The following is a 19,448-nucleotide window of genomic DNA, read 5'->3' as shown; positions in this document are numbered from 1 at the left end:
CTCCAACTCAAAAAAAAAAAAAAAAAAATTGGTCCTTTAGGGTCTGGGTAAATATTCTTTACAAACAGTCAATTCCTAATGAAACACTAATGTTGCTATGGAAAACTAAGCTTCTTAGTACTATTTTACGCTATCTTTTAAAAATATCAACTACTGAATCACCACAGAAGTTGTAACTTTACCTTTTCTATATCTTTCAACCTCTTAGAAGTCCCATCTATGGATGGGGAATGGGATCTCTTGGGTGTAACATTCTTAGTTATATTTGCCATTCCATTTAGATGTGCTTGTCCCTGGGTAGGATTGTGGGGTGTTGTGATTCTAGGAATGACATTTCGTCTTACTACAGTAGGAATGGTACACACAGCTGGGGGTGACACAGCTTTTACTGTAGAGTCAACTTCTGAAAAGGAAAAAAAATGTTAATAATCAAAAATTTATGTAGTAGAATCATTACTAATAAAAGTTTAGATTACTTACTTGCACCAATAACTGGAATAGATAGTCCTTGAGCTGGTGGGACACTCAGTGGTTTCTCCACAGTTACAGCAGCAGGCTCAACACTATTCCTAATAAAAGTGTGAAATTATCATCAAGTGATTTAAATATTACTTATTTAAAACATTCTTAACATTTAGGATTACTTTTTTCGGGTACTTCTACTTTAACATTTCACTGAAGGAAAAGGGAGTAAAAAGGCAGAGGACCCAGTGAGAATTAAGAGAAGAATTTAAACAGGAAATGTGTACACATCAGTGTACTTATCTAGTCCCATATGCTCATAAACCTATGCCACCTCCCACAGGATTATCAGTATTGTTCAGTATTTCGAAACAAAAGAATAGCAGTTTGTAAAATAAAATCTTTTAACAATTAAAAAAGGCATCTAGCAAAGGTATAGAAAAATTCATATTATCCTCAAATAAACTGAACAGAAAACTGAAAGAACAAATTTGAAATACAGACAGACCTTTCTGTTTCTCCTACAGGAGGGCTATCAGGCTTGCAAGATTTGTTTGTAGATACTGGGGAATTAAAAGGTGTTCCATTATCAGTGTCTCTGGAGCTATCCAGACAACTGCTATCCAGAGATGATCTTTTGGACTGAAGTCCACCTGAACTTCGACTGACATCAGAGAGATTTTGCTGAAAGAGGGGAAAGCTTTTAGGATTTCAAAAAGCAAACAAGACTATAAAGACTAGTTTCAATTCTGAACAACATTTAAGTAAATTATCTTGTGTTAAATGAAGATGAGATTTTAGAATACATTATAGATTAAATTGTCTATACCTTCCCTATTTTTGTCAATAGGTTTGGGAACTGTAAGAATGCAAATGTGGTCCCAGATCATTCATCTGAGCAAAACCCTATTGGAAATTTAAAATTACAAACCCACCTTTTTCTTCTTTTGAAGAATCTCTGCTGGAAGGTAGTGATGAAGTTGTTTTTTCTTTACATGAGTTGCTTCAATTTTCATTCCTTCCTTTAGCATGTTTATATTGTTTGCTTGTCTATACACTGTAACAATGTTAATGTGTTAAATGGAAATCTTCTATCTGAACCAAGAACTCTGTCTTTTTTTCAGAAATGCATGTATGTTCATTATCTCCTCCCCGCCCACATCCCTCTTACAAAACAAGATATTTCAAAAACATTTCCATCATGTCACAATCCTATTCAAGGATCAACTAGTTTTTTCATATCCGTTTTCTAAGACTTTCTCATAATCAAATCTCATTAACAAAATAAATGTATGGGAAAAAAAAAAGCTTTTTTCCCCCCAAAGCTTTTCTTTTTGCTATTTTCTCAAAAGGCAATCTCTCCTCATAATTACCTTCCCAAGTTTAAGCTAATTCTTATACCAAATATCCAAGATGCAATTCAAGCTGCCCCTCCATGAGGCTTTCCTATTGAAGATCACAGCAATCACAGAATATTAGACTTCAGAAACTATTTTAAAAGTACATTCTTATTGTACAGGTGAGAAAATGAGCTTCCACAGCCCTGAATGCCTCACCAGGATCAGAATACACACAGCCCTAAATTCCCACTTGAGTGCTGTTCACACCTTATAAGAAAACCAGTTTTATTAACTACCATACAAATTTCTTAATGTATTTAAATTATAAATGTATCCAACTAGATTAAAAGCCCACAGAAATCATAGATGGGAGGCTTGTTTTGCACAGCAACTAATGTGAAATGTGGTCAATTATTTAATCTCTTGGGGTCTAAGTTTCTTCATTGGAAAAAGGATATTTTATAAATCTATAATAGCATCCCAGCCTTCTCCTTTTTAAAAAACTTGAGCCCAAATTAAAGTGAAAAAAATTGTATCTGATGTTTTCATTCCAGATTGCTTTTAAAAATTACCAGGAGTGTTTGTTCAAGTTGCAGATTCTCTGGCTCCATCCCCAGAGTGTGATTTAAGTGGTTCTAAGATGAAGCGTAGGAATCTGCATTTTCATGATAAATGTGAGGGTTAATTCAAAATCACTTTAGAAGACTCAGATGAGCCAAAGTAAGAATATTAATATAAATGTACACAATTCAGATAATTAAGACAACCCAAATTTATAAGAGATATTAAAATATTTCAGAGAGGTGTTGTTAGAGGGCTAGATGCAAAAGACACTCTTCATGGATCCTGAAACATTTTGAGCAAGTTTGTACCTACTGATATTTCTTTCCTATAAAAAAACAAAAAAATCAAGTCACCTTTATGATTGTAATTAAAAACCCTGGCTGTGCACACAAAGAACCTCCTGTAGAGTTTCAGTGGTTTTTTTGCTGCTGTTGTTTTAAAACAGATAATGCACTCATGTGGTACAAAACACAAAGGGTTTAAGAGTATTCAGTGAAGGCTCTTCATCCCATCCCCATTGTCTAATGGGTCCATCACCTAGAAGCAACTACCTTTGCCATTTTTTAAACTAAGTATCCTTCCAGAGATAGTCTATGCATTTATAAGCAAATAGGCATTCATTTTTTTCTTTTCTTAATTATATAAATGGTAGCACAGTATATATATTGCTTTGCAATTCCCCCCCTTAACTGATATTTCTTAGAAATTGCTTCATCATGCCTTTCCTTTTCTAATAACCAATTGTGGAACTTTAAAAACTACAGCTAGCTAGACATTAGGCAGATGATGCTGAGTAACAGCCATGGTTGAGTACCACATAGCTCTATGATGATGAAGTCTTACCTGTATCAGTAAATGACTGTATATCATATGTCAAGTCTATGTTGACACTTTCTGCATTTTCTACTCTCCGAAAAATTATTCCAAGGAACCACATTGATACATAATTGTTGCTATAAAGTAAAATTTAAGAATTTCCATTAATTTTTTTTCTTTTACAATTTTACAGATGCTATTTCATAATTAAAACTTGGTCTTTATGTCTCTGTCTCATAAATCAGATTTCAGTGGTTTAGTCATATTTAAAAACTGACACTGAGAACATTGGTTAAGTTATACTGTGTTGTTCTAAACAGGACACAATTGAAAGTGACTTATTGAATATATACTTAGATGCTCCAAAAATTGTGAAGGAGTTTTTACTAGGGTCTGTGGGCTACCAAAGTAGTGTATACTTATTTTTAATGCATGATCACTCATACTTAAATATAATTTATCATACCTCCATCAATACCTGTTAAATGACAATCTCATAACTGATATGAAACAATGCATACACCAAATAATATTTAAGACACAGAGTATTAAAAAGCAATGAACTTACTCTTTATGATGTTCCTTATTTCCTGGGAATGACTGGGGATTGACATGGGCAAGAGTAATAAATTCATTCCGTTCCAAGTTTCCCACAAGTACACGAATTTTAGATTCTACTAATCCAACCCTAAAATAAACAATGGACAAGATTATTCTTACGCCCATACTACATTTGAAAGCTACATTCAAGTAAACCAAAAAGCATATTAGCTATGAAGCACTGCATGTTCATTAAAAAATTCTGTCCAATATATTAGAAACTCTGTTTAAAATACCATCCAGGTAAATGGCAAATTACTTAATGAATTTCTATGTGTTCTTTGATTTTTTTCTTTCTTTTTCTTTTTGGAAGAACTAATGCATTTAATGCATTCCTGAATCTAAAATACCCTGCCTTAGTTATGACTTTGGCATGAAAAATAACTTGATTAATCTGGTTCTGAATCTTTCTTCACTTTAGATCTTATATCTAAACTAAGATATGTTTAAACAGTGCAAACAAAATAACTGACATTGGCACATAATTTATGAAATAATCACTCTCTGATTTTCACAAATACCAGACCTTGCATTTAAAAAATAATTCAATAGATTCAGATCAGATACTACTGCAATATACGAAGTTCCATCAGATTATGCAATTTCATTTTCTACCTAACTTAAGAAATGTGACAATGTCAGTTATATTAACTTATTAATAACTTTATGAATTGCAATAAACTCAAGAACATTTAAAAAAATATATGCAAAAGCTTATACATTATAATCGTGTTTAATTAAACAGTAGCTATATAATAATCTGGATTATCCCAGGGTTATCTAAATGAGAGGTTGCCTAACTTTTTCTGTAAGGGCCAGACAGTAAATATTTAAGGCTTTTTGAGCCATAGTCTTTGTCATATTTATTCAACTTTGCTGTGAAACAGAGATAATATATAAATGAACAAACATGGATGTGTTCCAATAAAACTTTTTTAAAAAGGTGGCATACTGAATTTGGCCCAGATCATAGTTTTCTGACCCCTGATATATACAAAACTAAATACTGTTTTTGTAAAAGGATTATTTTCAGGGTCCTTTTGATTACCAATGAAATGAGAATTAAGCTCTTTTATCAAAAATAAGACGGTACTGTTGTTTCGTTTTTCCAGAAGTCAGATCAAAAGTACAACCTGGTGGCCTAATAGCTTCTGCCTGACGAAGCCAGGGATGTGAATATACCGGAGGCAGAGAGGATACATTTAGATGCACTAGAAAGAAAACACTGCTCCTTGACTAAAAATAGCTCCTATCTGTTGACAGAAGCTTAAAATTCTGCAACCTTTCATGCCATCATCTCCTAAGCTACAAGAATTTATAAAATGCCTTTTTTGATGGAGGTAAACATGATGGCAAGAATGGAAAACTCAATACGAAGAGCCTGGGTATCAGAATCATCTACCTTAAAATTTTGCTTAAATCTGACTCTGAGAAGCAACAAGAAGCAAAATCTGCACATACATCCTTATCTCATGTCACTTCTAATTCTGAAACATTGATTTTTTTTTTTTTTTTTTTGAATTGAGGTGTCACTCCAGGCTGGAGTGCAGTGGCACAATCACAGCTCACCAGTCTCAATCACCAGACTCAGATAATCCTTCCGCCTTAGCCTCCCAAGTAGCTGAGATTACAGGTGCACATCACCATGCCTGGCCAATTTTTTTGTAGAGACAAGGCCTCACTAGACAAGGTTGCCTAGGCTGGTCTAGAATTCTGCGCACAAATAATCCTCCCACTTTGGCCTCCAAAAGTGCTGAGATTATAGGTGTGAACCACTGCACCCAGCCATTTTTTTCTTTTTTGAGATGGGGTCTGACTCTGTAGCCCAGGCTGGAGTGCAATGGCACAATCATAGCTCATCACAGCCTCGACCACCCGGGCTCAAGCAATCCATCTGTCTCAGCCTCCCTAGTAGCTGGGACTGTGGGCATGTGTCACCCATGCAAAGCTAATTTGTTAATTTTTTTGTAGAGATGAGGTCTCAATATGTTGCCCAACTGGTCTTGAAATCTTGGATTTAAGCAATCCTCTCACCTTGGCCTCTCAAAGTGCTGGGATTACAGGCATAAGCCACCATGCCTGGCCATGAAACATTAATTTAATGGTATAGTTTAAATACTGATGATCCATGATCATGTACAACAGTCACCAATAAGATATAATAATTTTGAAAGTCAAGCAAGAAAGCATTTTATAAATATTAAAACACCATATAAATATGCTACTATCGCCACACAGTAGGGAGAGAACTTGAAATAGAAGTCTTACCACTCTAGATGGTGTTCTTCTGTTGATGCACTGGCAGTCAATACTATATAATGTCTGAAGATTTTTCATAGACAATCAGAAAAAAAAGCCAGAAAAACTGTTAGGGCCTGCTTTCTCATCATCCTCTATTTTGTTCTTCCCTCCCAATGAACAAAAAAGCTAAAATAGGCACACAGTTTATGAAAATTAAAACATGTTCTGATTTTCCTAAAATTAATTCTAGATTCTATGATTAAAAAACAATACACTTTTTAAAAAGTTACTAGTATTGGGTTAGATATATTAGAATAAAGAAACTCTCTTATCACTTAGAATTTCTGTTAATCTATTCTACTTTGTTTTTTTTTTTTTTTGAGTTGGAGTCTCACTCTGTCACCCAGACTGGAGTGCAGTGGCCGCTCCCGGCCACCGCAGCCTCAACCTGTTGGGCTCTGGCGATCCCTCCGCCTCAGCCTTCCAAGTAGCTGGAACTACAGGCGTGCGCTACCACGCCCGGCTGATTTTTTGATTTGTTGTAGAGATGAGGTCTTGCTGCCCAGGTGGGTCTCGAACCCGTGAGCTCAGGCAATGCACTCACCTCAGCCTCCCAAAGGCACGGGATTACAGGCTGAGCCACCAAGCCCGGCTTATTCTACTTTGTTTAAGAAATGTAAGCAACAGCTGTTACCTATCATATTAACACTCTAAGTTTAATATTCTTACTAAAAATGCACACGTGCACACACACACACACACACACACACACACACACACACACACACAAAATACAAAATTTCAAATACCTATACTTTTGAAAGAAATTTGGTGGCTCAAGTAGTTTGCACCAATCTGATTTCCCTTGAAGAATTTCATCTGTAACTGCAAGACCTAAATTTTAAAAAGAGAGAAACACTGATTTTGAAAACTGATCCCTTCTTAAATCACTATCCCCAAACCTCAAACCACTCCAAATTTCTGAATAAAATGTAAATATGTTGTTTCTCAGAACACAAAAAATTAAGTCAGTCAGTCTGGGCTGACTCCATTTTTAGCCTTAATACTATCATATACTTAGGAAAATTACAGGTCCAATATGTTTACCTTGTTTAAATTCTTCTACCATTACTGTTCGAGTTGATGTGGACACATTATACGTAGAATTCTGTTGTGGGTAGGCAGGGGTGATTATGGGCATGAGATGATACCTATCTGATGGATTTACCTGTGAAATTAGAAGCAGAATAATTGATCTATTCTCCTATTTCAGTTGTCCTCACTTCATTTCCCCAAAAGTCTGAAGAATATGAAATATAAATTTAATACTACAGTTCCTCAAGTCTAAGAAGTACATTTTCCCTTCCCAACTACATTTAAGAAGTCAGATGTGTCTGACAGAGGCAAAGAAAACTCTACAGAAGATTATTTTCCCTCAGAAAAACTATTAAATTAATGTATCTTAAAAACAATGCTCTTTTAGAATCAAAGAAATACTGTACTGCATTGTAACTGCAAAAAGCAGTCCAATGGTTTCTCAATCCTTTCTCTGCACCCACTCAATGGATGACTTCCCCTTGGCTAGCCAGAGGAATAAGCACTCGCTCTAAAAGCAAATTAAAATGCAAGGTATGTGAGGGTTATGCTACCTTGGAATAATGAGTTGCTTTAAATTGCACTGCAAAGTAAAACTTTTTTTTTTTTTTTTTTTTGAGTTGGAGTCTCACTCTGTCGCCCAGACTGGAGTGTAGTGGCCGCTCCCGGCCACTGCAGCCTTGACCTGCTGGGCTCTGGCGATCCTTCCACCTCAGCCTTCAAGTAGCTGGAACTACATGCGTGCGCTACCACGCCCAGCTGATTTTTGATTTATTGTAGAGATGAGGTCTCGCCAAGTTGCCCAGGTGGGTCTCGAACCCACGGGCTCAGGCAATCCACTCACCTCAGCCTCCCAAAGGCACGGGATTACAGGCTGAGCCACCGAGCTGGCTACGTGGGCGATTTTTAATGACATAACATTTGGATCAGCATTAGTGATCAAAATCATTTGTACCAAAACACAACAGAGGGAGGAAAAGGACTACAGTTATACAAAAGGAAAATGAGCAGAGACAAGAAGAATTATCTTTAGTCATACTGTAATTTAGAGTTTTTTCCTTAAAAGGCTTCAGGAAGTTCCATAATAAATCACATACCCGAGGATCCCAGACGGGCAAATTCAAATTGCTTTCTTCTGGTTGCTTCAGAAGCACAGGATTTGGCCATTCCCTAGCACAAATAAGGCAAATTAACTCACATATGATCTCACTTCAGGTACTATATGAAACTACTGTCACTTCTGACCTTCTATACAGCAAATGTTCTAGGTATTCAACATTTAATAATAATAAAAAAAGACAAGGACGATGGGAGAAAGCATACAAAGGAAAGGATGCTTATTTTAATGCAGTGTTCTCTGAAAGGGCAAATATTACTTTGCACTAGCTGTAACTAATTTATACCTAAATCTTTCCCTTTCCTTCTCATTTGCTTTCATGCATTTAATTTTTATAATTTAATAACTGCAACAACTAACATTAACTAAAAATAGTAACAAATCGATGTGGTAACTATGGTTATTATCTCCATTTTACAGATGAGGAGAGCTTAAACAACCTCCGTATATCTAGTAATTCCCAAAGCCAAATCTATTGTAACCACTCTTCCAAGGTAAAGGCCCACATTTACAGGCTCCTGGAAGAATGTGCCAGCTAGATGGCCTACCATTAATTCAAATTTGGTATGCTTTAAACTTTTTTTTTTTTGAGTTGGAGTCTCACTCTGTTATCCAGACTGAAGTGCAATGGCACGATCACTACTACTACAAGTCAGCTACTGCAGCCTTGACGTGTTGGGCTCAGGCCTTGACGTCTTCTGCCTCAGCCTCCCAAGTAGCTGGGTCCACAGGCGCATGCCACCATGCCTGGCTAATTTTCTGATTTATTGTAGAGTTGAGATCTTGCCAAGTTGCCCAGGTTGGTCTCAAATTCCTGGGCTAGGCAATCCTCTTGCCTTGGCCTCCCAAAGTGCTGGGATTATAGGTGTGAGCCACCATGCCTAGCCTGGTCTAAACTTTAAACTTAAAAAAAGAATGTAAAACAACAGAAAAAGTCTATACATACTTCTTAAAACTTCCAAATTATTTTACATATAGGCAGAGGTCAGTAAATAGTCAAAGTACCCATTTAAATACTTACCATTTGGAAAAAACTAAAAAGAACTTATGAACTAATGTAGAAGCTGCTGCATTTGGATACAATTGGCAAGTTCTTGCAACTAACATTGCCCAGGAGACACCACCAAGGAATCCCAGCATGTTGGAATAAATACCACGTCCTAGAAAATTAATATACTTGTCAATTATTGTTAGGATCTACTATCTGTAAGAGTCAACAGTGTATCTTCTTTCTTAAGACTATTGGTTAGAACTTCCCCCTATAACTACATTAAAATGGATAAGCAGACTATCACATCAGGCCCACAGTCTATTAGCAAACCATAAACTGCTCATCCTATACCCCCTTCTTTTCCCTCTGATATAAATATATAGCTCTCTGGCTCAGGTCAAACTGCTCAACTGGGCTCCATGGATATATACACTGAAATTGCCCATCTTTTAATATTTAGGATTGAGAAAGAAATGAAAGGAAGGAGGAAAGACACCTGGAACATCTAAAATTAGGGAAGAATGAACATTTTACTAGTAATCCATGAATATTTTAAAATCAAGTATAAAGCTGGGAACTATCTCACAGAATTTGGATACCACTCCATACATTACTTGTTTCTCACATCACTTTTTTTTTTTTTTTTTGAGTCAGTCTTACTCTGTCATCCAGGCTGGAGTGCAGTGGCACACTCATGTCTGTTGCAGCCTCGACCTGCTGGACTTAGGCAATTCTTCTGCGTTAGCCTTTCAAATGGCTGAAACTACAGGTATGAGCCACCACACCTGATTCTTTTTTTAAAAGAGACAGGGTCTTCTAGCTTTTCACATGATTAAGGCCCTCATCCAAATTGTAGAAGCTTTTCAGGAACCATATTATTCCATAACCTTACTTATTCTCCATCATGCATGCCGAGTCTGACACATCTGACAGTGAGAATGTGACCTCCTTTTTGATTCTATAGATAATGCATGTTTTACAGTACTCCAGATGTCTACACTCAATAAAACGTTTGACAAAACCGGTAAAAAAAAAAAAAGAGATGGTCTTGCTCTGTTGCCTAGACTGGGGTACGGTGGCACAATCATGGCCTCCAACTCCAGGGCTCTAGTGATCATCCCACCTCAGCCTCCCGAGTATTTGGGACTACAGACTGAGCCACTGTGCTGAGCTCTGCATTTCTTTATATTGCTAATTAACATTTCTCAGTATGGATACACCACCTTTTGTTTACCTGTTCATCAGTTTATGGAAATGTGGCTGATTCCATTTTTGGTTATTATGAATAATGGTGCTATGAACATTTGTACCCATTTTTGTAGAAACATGTATTTTCATTTCTTTTGGGCATTGTTTAAATTCATTAAAATAACATAAAATTATAAAAAGTCAGTTTCTCAGTTGCATATCTCCAGTGTTCAACAGCTACACAGTTACTATATATGACAGTGCAGATATGAAACATTTCCATAATCACAGAAAGTTTTATTAGACAGTGCTGCTTTAGTCTATGTACAACCTGGTGCCAGAAGTGCAGCACTAATTAAATGTGTAGGCATACCTCATTTTATTGTGCTTTGCGTTATTACCCTTAGTAGATACTGTGTTTTACAAATTGAAGATTTGTGACAACTCTGTTGAGCAAGTCTATTGGTGCCATGTGCTTTCATTTCACTTTGTTTCTCTGTGTCACATTTTGGTAATTATTGCAATATTTCAAACTTTTTTCATTACAGTATTTTTATCTCTGTTATGGTGATCTGTGATCAGTGATCTTTGTAACTGTTTTAGAGCATCACAAACCACACCTACATAAGGTGGCAAACTTAGTCAACAAATGTGAGTGTTCTGAATCCTTCACTGAACAGCCAATCCCTGTCTCTCTCCCTCTCTTCAGGTCTCCCTATTTCCTGACAAACAATATTAAAATTAGGCTAATTAAAAACTTAATGGCCTCTAAGTGTTCAAGTGAAAGGAAAAGTGGCATGTCTCTCACTTTATATCAAAAGCTAGAAATGATTACACTTAGTGAGGAAGGCATATCAAAAGCCAAGAAAGGCTGAAAGCCAGGACTCTTGCTCTGGTTAGCCATGTCATAAATGTGAAGCAAAAGTTAATTAAAAATGCTATGCCAGTGAACAAAGATGAGAAAGTGAAACATCCTTATTGCTGATATGGAGAAAGTTTTAGTGGTTGGATAGAAGAGCAAACCAACTATAACATTTCCTTAAGCCAAAGCCTAATACAGAGCAAGGTCCTAATGCTCTTCAATTCTAGTATGATTAAGAGAGGTGAGGAAGCTACAGAATAAAAGTCTGAAGCTAGCAAAGGTTTGTTCATGAGGTTTAAGGAAGGAAGCCATGTCCCTAACATAAAAGTGCAAGTGAAACGGCAAGTGCTGAGGGAGAAGCTCCAGCAATTCATCCAGAAGATCTAGCTAAGATCACTGTGAAGCTGGCTACACTAAACAAAGATAATCAATGTAGATGAAAGAGCCTTATGCTGGAAGAAGATGCCATCTAGGACTATCATAGCTAAACAGAAGTCAATGTCAGGCAGACTCTCCTATTAGAGGCTAATGCAGCTGATGGTTTTAACTTGAAGTCAATGCTCATTTACCATTCCAAAAATCCTAGGGCCCTTAATAATGCTGTTAAACCTTGTAGACCACCTGCTTCTGGGTCAGGGTTTCATACATAGCAGAGCAGCTCCCTCACTGCGAACTATTAAAAGTCAGCCCTCAACACAGGGGAAAAAAAAAATGCTGTTAAATCTACTCTGCCCATGATCTGTAAATGGAACAACAAAGTCTGGATGACAGCACATCTGTTTGCAGCATGGTTTGATGAATATTTTATTTTATTTTATTTTTTTGAGTTGGAGTCTCCCTGTCACCCAGGCTGGAGTATAGTGGCATGCTCATGGCCCCCATAGCCTTGACCTGCTGGGCTCAGGCAATCCTTCCGCTTTAGCCTTCCAAGTAGCTGGAACTACAGGTGTGTGCCACCACATCTGGCTAATTTTTGATTGTAGAGATGAGGTCTTGCCATGTTGTCCAGGCTGGTCTCAAACCTGTGGGCTCAGGCAGTCCTCTCGCCTCCGCCTCGCAAAGTGTTAGGATTACAGGTGTGAGCCACTGCGCCCAACTGGTTTGATGAATATTTTAAACCCAAGATTGAGAGCTACTGCTCAAAAAAAAGATTTCTTTCAAAATATGACTACTCTTTGACAATGCACCATCACCCAAGAACTCTGATGGAGACAGGCAAGGAGATTCATGTTGTTTTCATGCCTGCTAACACATCTATTTTGTAGCCAACAGTCCAAGGAATAATTTTGACTTTAAAATATTATCATTAAGAAAAAGAACACATTTTATATGACTACAGCTGCCACAGATAAGTGATTCTTCTGATAGATCTAGAATAATCAACTGAAAATCTTCTGGAAAGGATTTACAATTTTAGATGCCATTAAGAATATTCATGATTTATAGGAGGAGGTCAAAATATCAATGCTGCTGGGCACAATGATGCGTGACTGTAGTCCTAGTACTCTGGAAGCTGAGGTGAAAGAATTATTTGAAGCCAGGAATTTGAGACCAGCCTGGGCAACAAAGCGAAATGCTCTTTAAAAAAATAAAAAGTCAACATTAACAGTTTTGATTCCAATCCTCATGAATGACTTTGAGAGGGCTTCAAGTCTTCAATGGAGGAATTACAAATGTGGAAATAGCAAGAGAACTAGAAATGGAGCCTTAAGATGTGGCTGAATTGTTGCAATATCTTGATAAAACCAGATTCTTTGCTGCTGGTGGGGTTACAATGGTGTGTAAGATACACCCACAGGGCAGCTTAAAGATGTAAGGGACTGGAGTCCATCAGTCTTCAAGTTCTGATTTATTTGCACTGTCTGGCTGAAACCTAAGATGGAAAGTCAGGGGGCTTTTAGTTTTCACATGAGGAATAAAGAGGTGAAGTTACACATCAGAACACCATTAACTGTTGTACCTGAAAAACAAAGAGCTATTCCAGAGTTTACTGGCCCTGAATCCCCCAACAACATCAATAGGTTTCACATGTTTGCTATCAGAGTTTCTACATGTGCTTCTATCGTTGACAACAGAAAATTTGAATTTTATCATGCAAACATAAAAGACTGGGGATACTTACGTTTTGCCCATAATTTGACTGCTCTTAAGGTGAGTCTAAAAGTTTCTTTATTTGGCACTAAATGCAAAATTTCATCAGTAACTCTACATCCTGAAAAAGACAAAGTATTCATTTTTCACTATGCAAAGAAACCCAGTTAATTCAAATGCTCCCCTAACTTTCAGACTCTCAAATGCTAAAAAATATGACAAATAATAAAACATCAGGGTGTATTTTCTCCATGAATTTGAAATTTAGCAATTACATATGTGAAATCACTTTGCTTTAGAAAAATTAAAAAGTACATGGGCAATGCAATCCAATATTAAAATAGAGATGTATGAACTGGGCACAGTGGCTCACACCTGTAATCCCAGCACTTTGGGAGGTGGAGGAGAGAGAACTGCCTGAACCCAGGGGTTCGAAACCAGCCTGGGCAACTTGGTGAGACCTCGTCTCTACAACAAATCAATAAAACTAGAAAGGCATGGTGGTATGCTCCTATAGGTCCTGCTGCTTGGAAGGCTGAGGTGAAAGGATCACCTGAGCCCAGCAGGTCAAGGCTTCAGTGGCCGTGAGTGTGCCACTGCACTCCAGCCTGGGTGACAAAGTGAGATTCTGACTCTCTCTCTCTCTCTCTCTCTCTCACACACACACATACACACACACACACACACACACACACACACACACACACGCACGATATCTGAGTATTTTTTTTTTAGTTTTCTTTACACATTTAACTTTATTCATCAAATGCCTCCAAGTTATAAAGCTTATTACTTCAATGCAAATCTTTTCCAGAAATACTGTGATTTCTTGTTATACTCTGGACACATAGCAAAGTGCAACGATTAAGTTAAACAAAAGATGCTATAAACCAGTGGGACTCAAAGTATGGTCTTTGGATTCCTGGAAATCTGTGAGGCCAAACCGATTTTTACAACAATACTAAAGCTTTCTTTCCCTTTTGTATCATGTTAACATTTGCAATGATGGTGCTTTAATTGTGGTTATCTTGGCAGTGAATCAAGACAGTGGCAACAAACTGTACTAGTAGATGATATATTTTCACCACTACACACTTGGAGTTTAAAAAAAAGAAGGAAAAGAACATGTCAGGTTGTTTGAGTTGTAAACTAAACTACCTACTTTTTCAAGGAACACCAGTTTTATCTGAAACAATGAGTGACAGATAAACTATGGTTAGGTAGTCCCTAAAAAAAGAACAAAGTGAGTCCCTCACTTTAAGGAAAACAAATGACAAAATTTGTTGCAATAATAAAATTTAACCTTTCAAGTTCAATTAGAATTTTGGATAACTTTTATCTGCTAATGATGAGCTTGACAGCTTCCTAATACTTAAGACTTTTCTGATGAGATTGGTAGTGATATTAATGAATGATATTTAAAAAAATATTTTATAATAAAATGTGTGTTAATGTTTGGAAGATCCAAATTATGTTGTTACCTAGTATTTCCCAAATGACCAAGGCATGATAATACAAAATAACGCATGGGTAAAAAACAACTCAAAGAACAAGACAGAGCAGTGAATTTTCATGCACCAGAATACAAAATGTTTGTTGATATGGTTTTAGATTCCATCATTTTGACTGGATGCAGTGGCTCACGCCTGTAATGCCAGTACTTTGGGAGGCCAAGGCAGGAGAATCTCTTGAGGGCAAGAGTTCAAGATCATCCTAGGCCACATAGCAAGAACCTGTCTATACAAAAAATAAAAATAAAAAAAGAATCTATCATTTTTGCTCAGCAATAAAATGGAACATGGATGAACCTCACAAACATGACACCGAGTGAAAGAAGGCAGACACAGAAGACCAAATGTTATATGATTCCATTTACATGAAATGTCTAGAAAAGGCAAATCTATAGAGACAGAAGGTAGATAGTGGTTGCCTGGGACTAGGAGTTGGAAGGGGAAATGACTGCAAATGGGTATGAGGAATCTCGAGGGTGATGAAATGTTCTGAAACTGGATTGCACTTAAAGACTGGTGTACTTAACGTTCTGAAATTGAAGTGTACTTAAAGACTAGTGAATTTTACAGCTGAAATGAATTATTTTGGTACATAATTATGCCTAAAAAAACCTGTTAAAAATAAAAAAAACTGTGGTCAAGTTTTGGTATAGTCTCAAAGAGTATCTATTTCTGGAAAGGCTATTAAAACACTCCTCCTTTTTTTAACGAAGTGGCCAGATTTCCTGTATGTTAACCAAATCAAAATATTACAACAGATTGACTGTAGAAGCAAATACAACAATCTAGCTGTCTTCTATTAAAGTCAAATATTAAAGAGATTTGCAAAAATGTAAAAGGCCATTCTTCACACAAAAATTCATCTATATAACTAATAATGGGGTTTATGATTATTTCGACAACAAATATTTTAAAAATTTCTCAGTTTTAATTTTTAACATAGTAAACAATGACAGATATAGCCCACATAAACAAAAGGTCTTTGGGGGTTCTCAATAAATCTTTAGAGTATAAAGGGATCCTGAGACCAGTAAGTTTAAGAACCACTACTATAAACATAAGCCACCTTTCAAATTAATTTGTTTTAAATGTGGTCACATTCTCTGTTTAAAGAAAATGGCACCATTTTTAATTGAGTTAGTCCAATCCCCCAAAAAAGTTCATTAACAGTCAATTCTGCAGAAAGGTCTCTATTTGTCTAATTGTCTTCAAGCAGGTATCTGAGATTTCTTTTTAGAAGCTTACCATTTAAGCTGCGAATACACCTTATATCAAGGCTTCTCAGGCGAGAGTCGTCTCTTAGATCTAAATTATCTGATATGGTTTGTATTGCCAGTCTTGCAAAGACTAGATCAATCTTTGGAAAGATGCAAAAGAGAAAAATATTACTTTTTCTCCTTCTCAGCCATCCTCCCCCATCCCACCTGAAAAATGTAAAAAGCTCTAACTATTAATTTGGAAGGTTCTACCAAAACTTCAAAAGGCTTATGTAGGCAATCTTGCATGGGAAAAATCACTGCAAAGTTTTGTTAAGGTAATTAAAATTTCAAATTAAGAAAAGCATTTTAACTTTAGCACATATGCCATATATTTTTTTAAAAAAATCAAAACCTTGAGTGAATGCCTAGATAAAGATGGAAGATTCAATACAACATTTACATTCACTCCCTCTTGAAACCTCACTAAAATACCAGAAAATTTTCATTTTGTTTTATTTTTATTTTAAAGGCAAAACCCACTAGGACAAAGAACAGACAGAGACAACAGCAAAAGCTATGAAAGCTAGAAAGCAGATGAAGAAGTAGTAACAGGCCCAGGAGACCTAAGAAAGCAGATAAAAATGTTGTGTCTAGGAAATAAGGACAGGAGGCTGTAAATACATACATACATACTTCAAGAATAAAAGCGTATTCTTACAAATTAAAAATGTAGCTTAGACAACATAGCAGGATCCCATCTCTACAAAAATAAAAAAATTAGTTGGGTGTAGTGGTGTGTGCTTGTAGTCTCAGCTACAAGGAAAACTAAGGTGGGAGGATCACTTGAGCCTAGGAATCTGAGGGTGTGGTGAGCCGTGATTATGTCACTGCACTCTAGCCTAGGCAACGGAGTGAGACCTTGACTCAAAAAAAATAAAATAAAGTAAAACATGACAGCAGAATTGAAAAGTAGAGGTCAGAAAAGGTCTACTAAGTGCCTAGCATTTTGGCTGAAAAAGAGACATACCAAAGTATACTATCAAGAGTTTTGCAACTAGGAAGACAAAATATAACACACAAGCCTGCAAATAGTCAAAACTGGTCATATACAAAGAATGAAGACTCAAAATGGCATCACACTTCTCAACACATCAAAGAAGCTAGAAGACAGTGAGGTAAGGCCGTCACAATTCTGAGAAAAATCGTTTCCTACCTAGAATGTTATACTCAGCCAAATTGTCAGTTTAGGGTAAGAACAGAATAAAGACATTTTTAAACATGCAGAAACATCAACTGATGTGCTTGCTCTCAGGAAAGTAGTGAAGCAGCACCACTCAAATGAGAATAAAATCAAGAAAGAAGAAAACACTAGACAGAAACAAAGGAATGACAGGATAACAGTAAAGGAAGATGCCAGGGTGACAGCTGTATACCAGCCACAGAGAACAATCAAGCTTAGATTGGAGTAGGTGAGAAGACTCAGTGAGATTTTTTTTTTCTCTCAAGATGATAATGACACAGCACCTGATAAATGTAAACTTATTTAGAGATTTAGACAACTAGGAGAGGCTGAGTTACAGTTAGTCATAAGTATAACAAAACCCAAGACAAGTACTAACTCCCAAGAAAACAAGATGTCAAACAGCAAAGAATGGTAACCTAATATACTTAGTGCCCAGCTTTGAACACTGTTTATAAAACCATAGCCGGGCTCGGTGGCTCAGCCTATAATCCCACGCCTTTGGGAGGCTGAGGTGAGTGGATTGCCTGAGCCCATGGGTTCGAGACCCGCCCGGGCAGCGAGACCTCATCTCTACAATAAATTAAAAATTCAGCCAGGCGTGGTAGCGCATGCCTGTAATTCCAGCTACTCGGAAGGCTGAGGTGGAAGGATCGCCGGAGCCCAGCAGGTTGAGACTGCGGTGGCCGGGAGCAGCCACTGCACTCCAGTCTGGGCGACAGAGTGAGACTCCAACTCAAAAAAAAAAAAAAAAAAAAATATATATATATATAATAGCTGAGCACGGTGGCTCACACTTGTAATCCCAGCACTTCAGGAGGCAGAGGCGAGAGGATTGCCTGAGCCCAGGGGTTCAAGACCAGCCTGGGCAACTTGGCAAGACCTCATCTCTACAATAAATCAAAAAAATTAGCTGTGATTGGTGGTGGGCGCCTGTGGTTCCAGCTACTTGGAAGGCTGAGGCAGAAGGAATGCTTGAGCCCAGGTTGAGGCTGCAGTGGCCATGAGTGTGCCACTGCACTCCAGCCTGGGTGACAGAGTGAGATTCCAACTCAAAAAAAAAAAAATCATAATAATGTAAACACTGAACACTGCTCCAACCAAAATTATAACACAATTATTTTAGGTTATGGAAATGAGAAAAGTGTGTATAAAAAAAATCCCTACCTCTTCTCATTTACAAAAATTAACTCAAGATATTAAAAATAAAATATAGTAAAATAAAAAAATCAGCCAGGCATGGTGGATCACATCTGTAATACCAGCACTTTGGGAGGCTGAGGTGAGAGAGGATTGCCTGAGCCCACAGGTTGGAGACCAGCCTGGGCAACTTGGTGAAACCTCGTCTCTACAACAAATCAGAAAATTAGCCAGGAATGGTGGCGTGTGCCTGTTGTCCCAGCAACCTGAAAGGCTGAGGCAGAAGGATCATCTGAGCCCAACAGGTTGAGGCTGTGGTGGCTGTGAGTGCGCCATTGCATTCCAGCCTGGGTGACAGAGTGAGACTCCAACTCAAAAATAAATAAATAAATAAATAAATAAATATTCATGGGGGTTGCTGGTGTCCTGTGGCTTATGCCTGTGGGAGGCTGAGGCAAGTGGATTGCTTAAGGCTAGGAGTTTGAAACCAGCCTGGGCAAAAGAAGACTCTGTCCCTACAAAAAAAGAGATGGAGGTTGATTCATTTTTTTATGGTGAAAAGCCAAGAGACATAACAGAGAGGAACGTAAGGGACTATTTAAAGATTATTTGTTTTTTTTAGAATATGCACTTATGTTAAGCCTGATTTCCAAACAAATAAAACAAGCTTATGGGTTAAACAGTTCAATTATAAAGTCAGAAAAATATGAAACACTTACTTCAATACCATCAAATTCAAATTTTATAACAGGTACAAAGGCATCTTCTACAGCCTACAAAAAAGGAAAACAGTGAGACATATGTATAATCCTTTATCCTTCCTAACTGCCTAAAATGTGAATGAATATCTTCGTTCACCATTTGTATCTTAACCTAACAGAAAAAGCGAAGAAAATGTTCTGAGTCTTACATTTCAGGTAAGTACTTCTACCTTGTGACCTGTATTCTTTAAGATACACAAAATGCCTATTACATTAGTTATCTAACTTAT

At 37.1% G+C, this 19,448-nt stretch overlaps 1 protein-coding gene across 1 annotated transcript in view; it reads right to left on the bottom strand.

The window, feature by feature from the left end:
- Positions 1 to 19,448, bottom strand: part of PAPOLG (poly(A) polymerase gamma) — a 34,706-nt gene that overhangs the window by 4,289 nt on the left and 10,969 nt on the right. Inside the window, exons 6-19 of the mRNA XM_008061433.2 lie at positions 19,177 to 19,230; positions 16,124 to 16,235; positions 13,399 to 13,488; positions 9,257 to 9,395; positions 8,216 to 8,288; positions 7,131 to 7,251; positions 6,833 to 6,917; positions 6,051 to 6,104; positions 3,751 to 3,870; positions 3,210 to 3,319; positions 1,398 to 1,519; positions 971 to 1,146; positions 481 to 569; positions 183 to 403 (exon numbers count right to left, since the gene is read on the bottom strand). Coding sequence (XP_008059624.2) covers positions 183 to 403; positions 481 to 569; positions 971 to 1,146; positions 1,398 to 1,519; positions 3,210 to 3,319; positions 3,751 to 3,870; positions 6,051 to 6,104; positions 6,833 to 6,917; positions 7,131 to 7,251; positions 8,216 to 8,288; positions 9,257 to 9,395; positions 13,399 to 13,488; positions 16,124 to 16,235; positions 19,177 to 19,230 — 1,566 coding nt within the window. The remainder of the gene's footprint in view (positions 1 to 182; positions 404 to 480; positions 570 to 970; positions 1,147 to 1,397; positions 1,520 to 3,209; positions 3,320 to 3,750; positions 3,871 to 6,050; positions 6,105 to 6,832; positions 6,918 to 7,130; positions 7,252 to 8,215; positions 8,289 to 9,256; positions 9,396 to 13,398; positions 13,489 to 16,123; positions 16,236 to 19,176; positions 19,231 to 19,448) is intronic.

The sequence above is a fragment of the Carlito syrichta genome, unplaced genomic scaffold (assembly GCF_000164805.1).
Source record: "Carlito syrichta isolate Samal-C Ts95f unplaced genomic scaffold, Tarsius_syrichta-2.0.1 Scaffold305251, whole genome shotgun sequence".
NCBI classification, from domain to species: domain Eukaryota; kingdom Metazoa; phylum Chordata; class Mammalia; order Primates; family Tarsiidae; genus Carlito; species Carlito syrichta.
This window is presented reverse-complemented; position numbering and strand designations above follow the sequence as displayed.